This window comes from Ischnura elegans, chromosome 11 (genome assembly GCF_921293095.1).
Source record: "Ischnura elegans chromosome 11, ioIscEleg1.1, whole genome shotgun sequence".
Taxonomy (NCBI): Eukaryota; Metazoa; Arthropoda; class Insecta; order Odonata; family Coenagrionidae; genus Ischnura; species Ischnura elegans.
Genome location: NC_060256.1, coordinates 35625765 through 35640800, shown reverse-complemented (window position 1 = coordinate 35640800; position 15036 = coordinate 35625765). Strand labels below are relative to the sequence as shown.

At 38.6% G+C, this 15036-nt stretch overlaps 1 protein-coding gene across 1 annotated transcript; it reads left to right on the top strand.

Annotated features, from left to right (window-relative positions):
* The first annotated feature begins 2035 nt into the window (after positions 1 to 2035).
* Positions 2036 to 14958, top strand: LOC124167609 (homeobox protein MSX-1). Its single transcript, XM_046545589.1, has 3 exons — positions 2036 to 2426; positions 11007 to 11173; positions 14428 to 14958. Exons 1-3 carry the CDS (start codon positions 2189 to 2191, stop codon positions 14956 to 14958), a joined length of 936 nt encoding a protein of 311 aa, XP_046401545.1. The 5' UTR covers positions 2036 to 2188.
* Positions 14959 to 15036: the final 78 nt, after the last annotated feature.

Sequence of the window (15036 nt, the reverse complement as noted above, 5' to 3'; positions counted from 1 at the left end):
TTTTTTTTTGTTTTTAACAGAGTGTCCTGATAGTATTGTGCAGTACTTCCCCAAACGGTAATTCCGTAGCGTAATATTGATTCAACCAGTGAATACTAATGATAATAATAATTTATCTACTCCTACATTTTATTTTTACATCTGAATACAAAAATATCAAAAAGAAGGAGCTTTAGGTGGCCTCCAAGGTCATGGACCAGAATTGAGCCACCATAAAATTACAAAATGTATGCCAATAAATAAATAATAATGCAGTAAGTAATACATGAGTTTTTTAAATAAATAACATCAAATAAATTTTCAATTATTTCTTGCGAGAAAAGTCAGTCTTTGGCAAGTCGTAAAATTACATTTGAGGATTTATTTTTTTAACTCTAACGGGCAGTAAATGAAATAACTTTGGCCCCATGTAAAGAAAACAGCGTTTATATCATAAAGGATTTGGTGCTTTCCCGGCGAATCTCGTCGATGAAGTCTTCACGGGAAGTCACCATTTATATAACGTTAACCTAGGTCTGCTTGCTACTCCTTAAATTATATTTATATTTACCACATCCACTCGGCATATTTCCCTTTCTGGCAAAAAACAATTTAAGCAATTTGAATAAATACAAATGCCTTGGTGGCAACAATTTTAGGGCCACAAACAACGGAAATGAGTGCTCATAATAATGTTTAGGCAATATTACCCGAATTATTTTTTTTTTTGCGAAACGAGTGCACCTTCAATGCGCTCATGTATGCACTTCCCGAGCAGATTATACCGCACTGCCCCGGCAGATAAAGAGTGTAAATGCTTATTAGTTAATATGGGGGAAGAGGAGAGGGGTCTCGTCTCGGGGAACCCGATTTCGGGGGACGGGCGGCTGTGATTGGTGGTCCAGAGTAAGTGGGGGGGAAGGTGGAAAGGGTTGAGGGGAGGGGCACCCGCCCCTAGGTTCCTTCCGACTTCAGCGAAAGAATAGGGGCGGGGGATGGTTTTCCACGCGTTACCTTAGCAGCACCCCCAAGTTTGCACTTTTAAGGGGGGGAAAAGGGGTCTCTGGTAGGGGAAATGTTAGGGGGTGAGGGTTGCGGGTGCCAGAGAGGTACCATCAGCGGCAGTTGTGAGGAGACCAGAGGATCTTCCACATTCATCGGGGAACTCGCCGGGTTTCCAGCGAGGCACTTAGGATTCGTCGGTCGGAAGCACGTCCGAAGCCAACCTCTTGGTCTTCACGCCAGGGTACGCAGACTCCTCGACGAGGAAGACAAAAATGTGTTTCATCTTCGGAAAATACGGGGTTATCACTGTATATCTGCTCGTAGCATGAGAGAGCTTCGTGTAGCCTATTAGATCTTCATAGGAGAGAGTTCAGACTTATTCAGGGAAATTGCCCTTAGAGCGCGAAATAATTAGTAGGGACTGAATATTACAAGACGGCCATACTTATAGCATTGAGCTACAATTCAACGGTGAACAAACATTGGTCTTAAGAGAAACAGAAAAGTGTTCATCCTCTGAAAGTAATGAGCAGTAGCTTAATATTTATTAAGATAAGACCTCACATCGCCTCACCTCACCCCTGAAGACTTCATTGCCGAGTTATAAGACGTCCGAAAGAAATGTTTTTTCCGCTACGCCAAATACGGTGCTAGGACTTGGAATTAAACTAACGTAACATATTAATTCACTTGAGCCTTCATTATTCAAACAGCTTGAAGATAACAGGGTAGCGTTCATTCTCATTTCAAATCACAGTACCGTAGTCAGTATTCTTGGCGGATGTACTAGGCCAAATACATTGGAAAATCAGGCAGAGGATTTTTTTTACAAGTGGACCGTTTTTATCTGCCTTCCTATATTCTGCGTGCTGGAAGCATTGACTTGGAAAAGCTATCATAAGTGAGGTTTCCTGCTGTGAGTGTTAATACCGAGTGATTTTCGAAGTGGACACGGAAAAGATTGGCCCGAAGTGATTCTTACGGCCGGGTTTCGCAAGGCCCTCGCCCGGGGCCTCAAGAGCCGAGGGGCCCAGTGGGTCCTTTTCCCCAAACGGGCGACACGCCGGTCTTGGTAAACAGCGTGTGGCCAACACCATCCCTGCTCTTCGGAGGCCGACGGTTTGCAAAACGTCGCCAATCCAGGAATAGACGTGGACTGGACCATACAACTCGAAGGCAACACATTGTTCCTCTCCAGTGGGACATGCAGTCACCAACTACGAAGGAGGCACCAGGCGCCGAAGTGCAGTGCGGTGGCGCCATCAAGAGGCCCTCGGACTTCAGCATCGAGCACATCCTGAAGAAGGCCGGAAGGAGCTGCGCAATCAGAGAGGAAGGAAACCCAGTGCCGGGAGAGGAGGAGAGGGCTAAGCAGCACCCGGAGGTATCCACTCGCTTCGAGTGGCTGCAGTGCACGAGATATCATCCACCAAAACTGCCAAGTGAGTCACGTTGAGCGCATGAAATATTATCCACACGATTTTGTTAATTTGACCTTAATTTTTGTAAATATTTCCAAATCATCATTTTCCCAATAACACTCTACCGAAAATCTTTATGGGCTGTAAGTTTTCAGAGTTCTTTAATACCTTTATGAATTGCAGTTTTACAGAGTTCGTTTTTAATTTTTTCTGGTTTTCAAAAGTACTCTCACCAAAGACTTGTAAAAATTAATGGATAAATATTAAGTCAGCTTAATAAAAATCATTTTTACCTTCTTCGGAGATTTTAAGCATTAATTTTAAGCATTATTTTACTAAGTTCATGTTTAAATCATCCACAAAAATTATTTTTTACAAATTCTGGGCTTTTAGTTTTTAGAGAATTATATCTTCCTCAGTTTGGAATTGCGAAAGAATCCAATATACAAAATTTCTAAATATACAAAAAACGCATTTTCACTAGACCTACGCTACCTAAAAAGCTAAAATAGTGGCTTAAAAATGGATTCTTTTCACTGATTTTATTCTGGGGATGACATTAAAAATCTGCACATTTTTACAGTATTTAATAACAGTTTTTATCATCATGGAAATTATATGCATTATCGCCTGTAGATTATGTGTGTAATTAATTCTAAAACGAGACGGAAAATTCAAAAGGATAAATACAATCCGAAGATACAAGCGTGACGAAGAGGAATTTTTCCATATTGATATAAATATATGCCATTTTCCACGATTTTACGCACGATTATGATATTCATTTGAATTTTATACATCACCTTGAAGATGATGTAGTAACATTTCAACATAGGTTGAAATAAATTTTATAATCGTGCAATATTGTAAGTATTTATTTCAGTACAAAAGGATTTAAAAATACGACTGTTAATTGTTCATCGTTATTAAAACTCTGGTCATATATAATGTGTAACATAGCTTTGGTGAATTACAACCCCAAATGTAATTAATAAGCGGACAACTCGCCACATTCGGTCAAAGCTGGAAGAAGTATTTAAGTGCTAGTAGTAAGAAAGTATAAATAGTGTTTTTAAGTTTTAGCATTCACGAAATGCACAATGTCCACCAATGATTTATTCATCAAATTGGGGAATAATCACTGCCATTGCATTCTCGGGCATATCAAATATAATATTTGAAGGATCTTTCTCCATGTTTTAGTCCGATAGCATAAAGATATTTAGACTAAAATGGTTGTACTTACCCCAGTTTTCAATTTCTTAACTTAATATCAATGAGTATTATAAGCATCATAATATGTCATACTTACGTTGTAGCATAAACATATTGAACCCCCCATGATCCCCAAATGATGAAGAAGGATTCATGGCAGGAGAAAGGCTGTAAATGGCGAAGAGCTATATTTAAGATCCTATTCAGGGTGTACTCCCAGTGACACAAGTCGCTTTAAATATACCTTTCGAACGATTGATGAATGTGGTGGAGTTAGCAACAAAAAATTAATTAAATTATTCTAGATTTATTTGAAATTTTCAATTAGCTCGTCATCTTAAAACCACATTGTTTCTCAGACGGCAACAAAATTACAACTTTGTTGACAAATAGTCGATTCCATTGTTAATTTTTTCCTGTATCCTCGATCTTACGGGTATTAGAATCGAATAGTAAAAGAAGCCATCCAGATTTGGCGTAACGGCAATTGTAGAGACACCAGCTGCATTATCAGTAGAAGGTGGGAACATCAATTGAAAGTCAGAGGTGACGGCCTAACCAATCGGGAGCCGCTGAAAGAAAATACTGCTCAAAGCCGGCAAAACAATGTATGCAGGGTGTTTCAGGAGGAATCTACATTAATTCAAGAGGTGGTCGTGGAGACAATTTTTGGCATTCATTGTCCATAAATAAGGGGTCGCAGCTACCTTAGTTTCTAAATTATAGCAACGTAAGCATTTTTGGAGGCACTTCGAAGTTACCATAAAAACGGTTTTACTTGGCCATCCAGGCTATTCGAAATTTTATAGAATGCTCTAGATTTTTAAGGACATTAAATGACTAAGGTTGTACCAAAATATGCGATCATGATTGTAAGAAACAATCTCAAAATGGGTGAGATTGCGCAATGGTATTGATGATACTCGCTCAAAGCTCTCATATAGGTAAGCTCAAAACTTAATAGTTTTAGGCAATTACTATCGCACATTATAGTCCAACCTTAATTATTTAATGTCCTTAAAAATCAGAGTATTAAATAAAATGCCAAATAGCCTGGATATCCAAGAAAAAAGTTTTCATGGCAACTGCAGCAAAAAGTGCTTGCGTTGCCAAAGCTCAGTAACTAAGGATGTACGACCCCAAGGTTATGGACAAAAAATGCTAATAATTGTCTCCCCTACCACATCCTGAAGTATAGCAGATTCTTTCTGAAAAAAACGTCCTATATACAGTGGCAATAATGAACGGAATGGCACTTTGATTCTTGGAACCCTAAGAAGATGAGCGTATCGCCCGTCCCTCCTAGCAGAAGGGATACACTATCAGAAACTGAATACTACAAGAGACCGTTCCTTAATTACATCCACCATCAAGTCACTACATGAAGAAGTTATTGAAAAAATAGTGTTCAAAGTGGAGAGATCGTTTTCCGAGCGCCAAAATCCGTGCCTTTCTTCATGCAAAGCCGGTTTATGCAAGAATGAGTTTCTTTGAATATAGAGAAAACATAATAATAAATTTACTTCTATTTCTAATTAATTTTATTACCGATTAACCGATGAAGTGATTTCCGAGATACAATATTTCTCACATGGGTATTACGACTTTTCAAAAGAACAGTAGTCTCCCTCTTATCACCTAATTTACACCCAGAATAAATAGCAAGACAGTCATTTACGGCTTCTACGCAAGCGCGTAATGTTGAAATGTCAAAATCCCGGTTCAATTAATCCCTGACAGAGCTGATTTTCTGATTTAACAATTTCATTTGCATATCCTCAATGCTTCGCTTTGAATTCACTTTGCTTTGGCTTACTTTGAAGAACCTCGAATTAATTGCGAAGTATATACATTGAAACTTTGTAAATTACACTCAAATTTATTTGGTTAGCCTTAATCGGTTCCAACGCTCAAGTGCCAATCTCGAAAGGAAATTGCATTTCCTTTGCTAATTCTGGAGTTTCTTTTCTATTTCAATATAATTATTTGGACTATTGTGTTTGCCTATATGTTCTTCATTTCTATTGAAAATTTTATTTCCGTTACAATTTACAATCACAAGGAAGTATAAGTAAGGAGATTGACTGAATTTGTTAATAGGTACATCATTTGCACTTTTTTTCTATTTCCCTTTTCTATTAACTGAAGTTAATTTTGCCGATTTCAGTGTAAGCCTCAACTTTTAGCTGTTTTGTTACCTTGCGTTGCTACCTTGAGCACTCTTGATTACTTGGAGTAAATAAACGTCTGACTAGAAGAACTCCGACGAATGTCTAAGGGGGCAATTTTGAAGCAACCCGAAAGAATGGGCTCGTCCTCCAATTCTTTATTGCTGTCGACTGCAATAATGTTTAACAAATCAAAGAAACCCATATTTTACCTTTTTTCGATCCGTTACCTACTTCTTGAGCTATTTGAAGTGAAAAATTGATGGGCTCAACCCTATCGCAGATAAGTTGATGATGTCATCGACTCATGCCGAACGACTCATCGCTTCTCCTCCACTCTCTTCGGCCTCACGTATCCGTCTCACATAATTCAATTTTATTAGCTCATGTAACTATTTTTTCAGTCAAGAATCGGATTCTTCTGAAGTAGACAATGAGCCAGCATTCCAATGAAATCACCAACTCATGAAAATAGGGTGGTAACTGTAACATTTTTTTCACTACAAAGTTGTGAGAAAAAGGCTGCATGATGATGAGGTTTTTCGTCGCCAATTATCTTTCCTCTGCATCCACCGAGTGATTTAAAAAAATACGATTCCAGGCCTTTGTGTGCGACCACATTTTCAGAAGCCACGATAATAAGACTCCACGATAACCTGTTGAGGTGCAGTGTCTCGGCATTCTTTCACCGCTATGGCTTCACGGTTCGTGCACACGCCTTAGTTATCACGTAATACGACGGCACGCCCGATCATTAACAAGCCACGCGTGACTCGCATGACACGCGACGAGGTTGTAGCCACACGACAATTGTTGGCTCGCAAGATTCGAGAGCTCAGCTATTGGCGGTTTTTGCTAGCTGGGTCAAAAATACTACAGCAGACTAGATTATCTAGTTTGGTTGCAGTTTATTTTCCAGATCACAAATTGAGCGAGAAGTGTGGAAGTTCAAGAAAGACACCAAGGGAAGCCTGTTGAAAACATTGGCTAGAGGACGGAAAAATTTAATCCGCTGTATCATGAGACACGATGATCTGATGTGAACTATTGTTGAAGGATAGGTGTAGGGGAAAGCCAGCAGAGGTAGGCCTCGGAAAGCACTTTGAGCAACTAACCCATTGAAGCCCAAACTAACTTACAAACAGAATTTTAAATTTTTTTGCATATCCGATTTATTTTACAGCTGATGAAGAGATATTATGAAAGAAATCCCGAACAAAACTTTTTTAAATGCGTTTTCAAGCATATTCCCAAATGGGAACAAGCCACAAAATTTTGCTATTGCTTGAAAAATAATATAATAATATACTACACTTGACCAAAAAACTAAGTTGAACAATGTCATATTGGCGAAGTTTAAAGTTTATCTAAAGAGATTTAGGATTTTACGACGAGTGAGAATGAGTAACAAAATTGAGAGTATGCAACCCGCGTGCAACCCAAAGTGTCTGACTGGGGTGGCGCGCGCTCACTCTCGGTGCGATATCTAAGGAACCTAATGAGAGAAATTTGAGGTGATACTCTGCAAATGTCTAACGACTCGTTGTAGGGGACAAAAAATGATAGAATAACCCGAGAGTGACATCATCTTCACTTATGTCCGAAAAACACCCAAAAATACCAAAATTTCAAAACTTAAATTGCGATGCGGCACGTTTTCCCTGGATCCGATTCCAAAAAGAATTTTCATGATTTATTTTCTCATCGAATAGAACAAAACTGGGGGGCGCCCCATAAGAAACTCGAAAGCTTTCAAAATAAGGACCACCCTAATATTGCAGTCTTTTGAATAAATGAGCATTTGTTACTGGAGAGCGAGTGCAGGGAAAATATCGAATGAACCGCATCCTCACTACAGAGGTGATGAAAATAACCAATTTTGAAAGGGTATAATTAACGACCAATGTATACACAATCAATGCACTTCACTTTAAAAAATACTTCCATACTTTATTTACATAACAAAAGCTATAAAATTAATCACAGATTAGAAATATAATTTTCATGAATTTTTATATATATGTTCCCAAATGAGAACATTTGACTGTAAACAGCTAATGAAGAGTGTTAAACAGGCAATTATTCGTGCGATTATAGATTAACTAATGGGAAAGTAAGTGGAGAGAACATGATAGGAGTACCTAGAAGTGAAAGGAGCATTGAGATTCAAACCAATCTTCGGATTGATCCTGTTGGCAACGATGAACCTCAAATTGAAAATATTATAGTGGGTATCGCTTAAAATTAAAAGACGACGATGTGCTATCGTGCGCGAATTCGTCTGTTTAACAATGAAGCTTCATTGTTTTTAGAGGCCTTGCTGTACTACGCATTTTTACTTCAGAAATCGCGCCGTTCGTTACTATAAATTCTTGTTTATCCCGCATTGCGAAACAGGAACTATTTTACGGTGTATAAAATACTCATTATTTTAGAATATTACACTGGCTCTTGCTTATCATGAAAACTTCTTATTTCTACACAAAACTACAATTTATCTTTACCTTGCATTAAGTGTCTCATTAGTTTTGTTTATCGTATATTAAAACTTTCTTATCCAAAACTTTGTTTCATGCTTCAAATAATTTAAATTCGAAATAGTTTTATAATTTATTCCATTAATTCATCCTTACTCTATTGCAAGAGGCTAATTTCTTGCTAAAAAATTCTAAAATCCGATCATTCCAAGTGGAATTAAAATATTGCAATCATACTTCCAAATGCGATAGTAAGGGAAATTTTAATTCACTTAATAATGCTGCCTAACTACTTAAGCCTTGATAAAACTGGAAAACCGTCCGGGTAAAGGCCAAAGAAATTTCAAAGAAATCATAAAGTACTGACAGCACTATTTAATCAACGTAGAAGCATGCCCAAAAGCAACGAAATGTTACTTCTGGAATGTTATTCCTAGTATATCAGAATATGTTGAAACTTTTTTTAAAAACTTGATTGGACAAATCTGAATAAAGTATCACATACATAATTTTAAGTCTCAAAAAAGTATATGATATCGCCAGCTACCAACCTTCACCTTGAGTCGACAGACGGCAGAATAGTCTTCCATTGAGTATTACTCAATCCGTCTCTGAGTTTAAAGAGGCAAGAATAATGTTTACGTGCAAAGAGCTTCTTGATTTCTTGATTGATAATTTTTTACCTATTATGGTTATGATAACCACAAAAAAAACACATCGCATTCAAAATAGGAAAAATATAAGTTCCAAAAATATTTAGCCAGATATAACTCGGTTTGTATATGTATAAGCATCAATGTTGCCTGAATAATTACACGCCTCTTTAGAGTAATTCATTGCGATGGAAGTCTACCTCAGAATTCTTCAGAAAACAACGGTCCAATACTTTTCAGGATCATATTTCTTCACAAAATTTCCACTCCTTATGGAAATTTTTAGGTCATCCTTTGGTCCTTTTTCGGAAGATGATTTTTCGGACGTTTTATGCTCATCCTTCGAATCGTAAGGAGACGCAGTGGGTCGCACCTCCCCTCCCAGCCGCTAGGGGCTCCCCAATCGCCTGCTGGCCCTTCCTTATCGGACACTCATATCTTTTCCGCTCGACTTCTTCACCTCGCCATTAGGGCAGACCTCAGTGCGTTGAGTGGCGCGGCGGAAGATGCAGTCCGGCGGCGCGGCCGCCCGGAAATGCTGCCTACCGCACCGGCGAAGTCACAAGGGATACGCATCCCCGCGCTGGGCTATCCTCGCTAAGGGATATTCAATTGAGGATTGATCTCTTATGAAATATGATTTAATGCTTTCCCGGCGAAAAATGTGGGTAAACTCTTTTCGGGATTCCCATCGGGTTTAATTTTCCATATTAGCCAACGTTTCCTGCTCCAACTCGGGAATCTGGTGATCAAAAATCAAAGGTTTCGGAAGGTGCATGAGATATATAACCTTTCTGAATTTTCACAGATTTTTTATTTAGTAACAAATTAATAATATAGCAAAAAATTTATTTGGTACTATATAAAAAAAACTGAAAATATGCAAAGGTTGAATATATTCATTCGGCATGAATTTTCAATTAAATGCCAGATCGATCGATTAATTTCAAAAGGAGATCGCATGAATCAGCGGAGGTGATGATTTCAATGTTTTTTTATGCATCGCTGAATATTAAGATTAATTTATTTATATTAATGAGGCGACTTCTAAGAAATAAGCGCTGATAAATTTATTTTCAGTGAAATATATTTACATCGATTGAAGTGACGTCTTACGAAATTTTACTTTACATACATACTATACTAAATTTGGCATCCTTCGTTGAAAAGATCTAAAACATTACTTTATGAGTTTTCCTATCGAATTTACCTGTCTGGATAAAATACTCGTCGACATATAGGTACTCCCTCAGTAGTGTTACCACTTATACCGCATTTAATTAATTACTTGACCGGAATTGAACAATTTCGTAACTTCAGGTAAAGGTTCGATTCGCGAATACAATACATTGCGAGTGATAATCATGTATTTGGAGGAATCCACAGGTATATAGATAAATCTCAATCATTATCCATATTATTCTGATTATGGGAGGCGGGATAACTTCCAAACCCACGCAGCTACCCTATTTTTCTAGCCCCGTCTTTGTCATTTCTAGGAATACTTTACCTGGCTGCAATGAAAAAACAAAGTGCTAATGTTTAAATATGGATATTATAAAATATTATTTCAAATTCATACATGAGAGTGCTATTGTGTGCAATGCTTAAAATTTATATAAGATAACGTCGGGATATATTTTGTGAAAATTCTGAATACCCATTTTGAAATGAGAAACATGGAAAAATTCCTACAGACTGATTACGGTTTCAGCACATAGTACCATTATCAAGCTAAAAACAGTTCATTATTTTCATGTATAATTGCATACATGCTTTTTTGGAGACTTAACATTGCAAACCAATTGTGTTTTTCTACAGAAGATGGAAATCGTGTATTGCTGTTTCGAAGACTCACTTTTGCATTCTATTGGTAGTTGGACATTAATGAACAAAGCATAATTACTATTTTGCAACATAATTGTGCTTTAACACAATTAATTAATTGACTAAAAAACTATGCACTATAATTTTTGTCCGCAAGGGAGGTTATCGACCCGTAATAATAAATTCTATTCCAATCTAATGTGACAATATTTCTCTCCTACTTCGCAGGGTCTAGAAAGAAGGATTCGTCGAAGGTGCCAGGGTCCCCGAGGGCTCCAGAGGGCCGCCGCAAGTTGGGTCGCAACCCGCGGATTCCCTTCTCGAGCGGCCAAGTGTCGGCCTTGGAGTCCCGATTCCGCCGTGGACACTACCTCTCCAGCGCAGACGTCCATGCGCTCGCAAACGCCCTGCAACTCTCCGAAGCTAGGGTAAGCATTGCTGTCAGTTTGTTTTAATACACCAATTATTTAACCATTTATATCATAATAGTATTCTACTGATTCGTTAAAATAGGCTCTACATGTGCCGTAAATAACTAATTATATTTGAAAATAATGACTTTACGCATGAATTTTTTGGCATGTCACTACTCATACTTGAATCACTTGCTACAATAACCTTTCGTTTTATATTGCTAAATAATAGTTTTATTTGCATGGCAGCATGTTCATGTCCTTAGAACTCTCCTAGATTCTGGTCAGACCGCATATCGCTGTCCTGTGCCCTTGGCCGACAAGCGAGCGCGTGTATGATTAAGGCTAGGATAAGTGCAATATGCCTGATGTGGAATCATCCCCTTCAACACACTCTGGTGGTGGCTTGCACGGTACTCTGAAGATGTACCGATTCAGATAAATTTTCCATGGAGTACTTAAGAAGAATAGGGTAGTTTCCTTCATCAAAGAAAACGAAATGCATTGATTGCTATTCGTTACACACCATTAGGGTTTTCATAATATACAAATTATTTGGTTTTAGAAATCCCAGTTTAAACCAATGTTAGTGGTCAATTTTAACATCATTTGGAAAAGGCCAGATTGGCGGCCATGCGATGCCACTCCACGAGACGTCACAGGGACCTAGATTCTATACGAGTAGATAGGAGTTTTACATCGTCAGAGATTACCAATGCATGCATGAGGCACAGAGTTCAGGGAAACATCTCTTAATAATCGCACATTAAAAATACCTAAGTTCGGAAAGTTTCCCTCGTTTGATAAGGTAGTAATAATCCATATTTAAGCAAAGCGCTACCAGCTAGCAGGGTACTCTGCTACCTGCTAGCAGCCTGCGTGGTATCAGCGCTCAAGCCTCGCCTCAAGATCACCTCACAGGCAGGCAGCGGGAACCAGAAATACGTCACACGGGCATTTCCCAGCATTCATACTTAGCCGTCGCGTTTTCGCGCGCTTCAAAATTTTCACTTTTCGTCAAATGCGAAAAATAGATATCGTCATTCGAAAATTTAAGAGCGTGAAATGCGTACTTCAGGAGTAATAATCTTTTGATTTAGGCAATAAAAAAATAATAGGAAACCACCCTATTCTGTTAGCCTCCCCTTACATCAAGCGCATCCGTCTTCCATTCACTGTAGCGCCAACTCCCTTTCAATCTATCTAAACTCCTATTCTCTTCCTTCATCTCCCTCGTTTACCTAACAGTCTACCCTCCAACACTGTTTTAAACATTCCTTCCCCGCTAAGTATTCGCTCTATCCACACTTTCTGCCTCCTTCGTATATCATATAGAAGCTGCCTCTCTTCATCCACCACGATCAGCTTTAACTCGTTCTTCTCCAGACCCACATCTCGAACGCCTCCAGTCTTTTCTCATACTCCTTTCTAAATGCTCATGTTTCCGTCTTTTTTCATCATTATTCCTTAGTGTCTGTAGGAAATGAGAATTATACACGCAATCAAAAACTATTTTCTCATGAGAAAAAATATGAAAATAATATTGAAAAAATATTTTGAAGATAGTAAAAATCGCATCCCTTTCCTTGATATACAGAGAGGAAAACTCCATGATTCATTTGTATAAATATGAGATTTTACGGTGGTCGGGTGATGTGCCCTAGATCATAGTTGCAGTAGTGACTTCTGTTTTAATTATACAGTATATTACTGTTTTTCTTCCTATACCTTGCCCACATTCCCCCTAAATCAATGTAATTACATTAATAAGGGTGTAATTCACAGAGAAAAATATTTAATACATAGGGATAGAAAATTGTGTGCGAATTCCGGGAATTTTTTCTCATTATGGAATGAAATATATCCAAAAATTGAGATAATATTATTGAAGATAAAAATTATCGTATCCCTGTCCTTGAGAATTTTATTCTCGAGAGCCTCCTGTATTTTTTCATCCGTCTTCCTCTGAGTGCACGTTCTCTCACTGCTAAGCACTATTCTCTAAGTCCCCATAATTTCCTTGAAACCAATACACTGCGATTCTATCAGCAACACTTTCCAAGACATAAATTCCTCCTTTCAAAACGAAAGTCTCACCCTGGTAACCGCACTATTTTTTCCGTTTTCGTCTAGAGAGAGAAAAATCTTTGGGTGAATTAATCTTAAAATAAAATTAGAGACTTGGAAAAAACACTAATGAGCATCGGAAATGGCGTTTTAATGCCTTTGAAGGGTATAAGCAATTCCAGTTGCCTCTATGGTCACTTTATTTACTTAACATATTTTGGTCACATTATCTTAGAACTATTATCTTTAAGGTACGCTAAGACAACGCATTCATCACTTCATTTGAGGCATATCTCCTTAGAAACCGGTAAACGAAAAAAAATTCTTTTCATGGAAATGACAAGAAGAGCGTAGAGAGTATGCATCTGCTCAGTGATTATTAGACATAACTCATATGCAGTAAATTTTGAGGAAACAAACACTTTCAGACAGCATTTTTCTTTTTAACTCGCTCATATGCCGTTTCCAGCCCATAAAAGATAGCAACAAAGGTTATAATATACTGGGTATGAAAAGAATTCAAATCGCCATTTATGAATTGCATTACCTTACATATGCATTACGACAGTAAGAAGGATTTGGAAGGAATTTTTAGCTTCTTGTCATGATGTTGCTGATGTGAAAGAAAATTTGAAAAATACGTCCGGAGTTTCCATGCAGTGGTTATAAAATCATGCATCCATTATCAGGCATTGTTTTCATATGAATTGTCACAATTATCACTGCTGTTAATTTTGGAGACCAGTTCTGCGGTACTGAGCTCCCTTTAATGGTAACAGAAAAGTATGTGCTGTTCAAATTTCTCTATTCGTAGTTATAGCCTAGCCTAAAATCATATGCCATTACAAAAAATAATGGTTAATATGACCAAAAAAAGAGAAATGAAAATTCTGTTGTTTTTCTGAATTGTGGAAACTGAGAGGGAAAACTTCTGATGAAAAATATTTACCGATTTGTTAAAAAAATTTCATTTTTCATTTTTTTCATTGTCACATTTTTATTGGTTATGGTTTTCCTGCTATGAGTTCTTTTGTCTGGGTGCTATAACTCGCTCTCAGAGAATGGAGGCAAATCCAACTAGCGATGGAAAGTTGTTTTGGGTCCGAGCATAGCCATTTGCACTGGATATAATATCAATTTGAACTCTCTATTCATACTGTGTGAATCAAAGCGTAACAAAAAGTATTCTCAACCTTCCACAGGTAAAGATATGGTTCCAGAACCGACGAGCGCGGGAGAGAAGGGACCGCGAGGCGGCCAAGGGTCCTGCCGAAGGAGCATCGCCACCGGGGGCCCTCGAGAAACAAGGAAAGGTCCCTGACATCGCAACCAGCCATCCACCAGAATTGGCTGGAAGTCAAGTGCCCAGTGGGGCACAAGATTCTTCCCTCGGGCCCTCAAACCTCTTCTCTGGGGCCCCTCTGCTTCTTCAGGGCCTCAATTCCGCTTTCGTTCCGTTCCCGAGGGCCCGACAAGCGCTCAAGGATGGATCACCAGATGGAAGCCATGTTTCGATGACGTCACCAGGTGGTAGTAACTTGATATCATCAGGCGTAGGTCATATGACGTCACCAGGTGGAGGTCATATCCGGATGACGTCACCAGGTCGAAACCATATTTCAATTACGCCACAAGATGGAAGCCGTATTCCGATGTATTCCGGCCACAGTCCGCCGCCAGCAACCCTCGCGATGGTGGCATCAATCCAGGGACAGACGCCGGCGCCAGTATGACGAATGGATGGTTTCACGGTGACAACTAGTAAGCCAAAACCCGCGGTGGCGTACCGTAGGTTTTGATCCAAAAACATT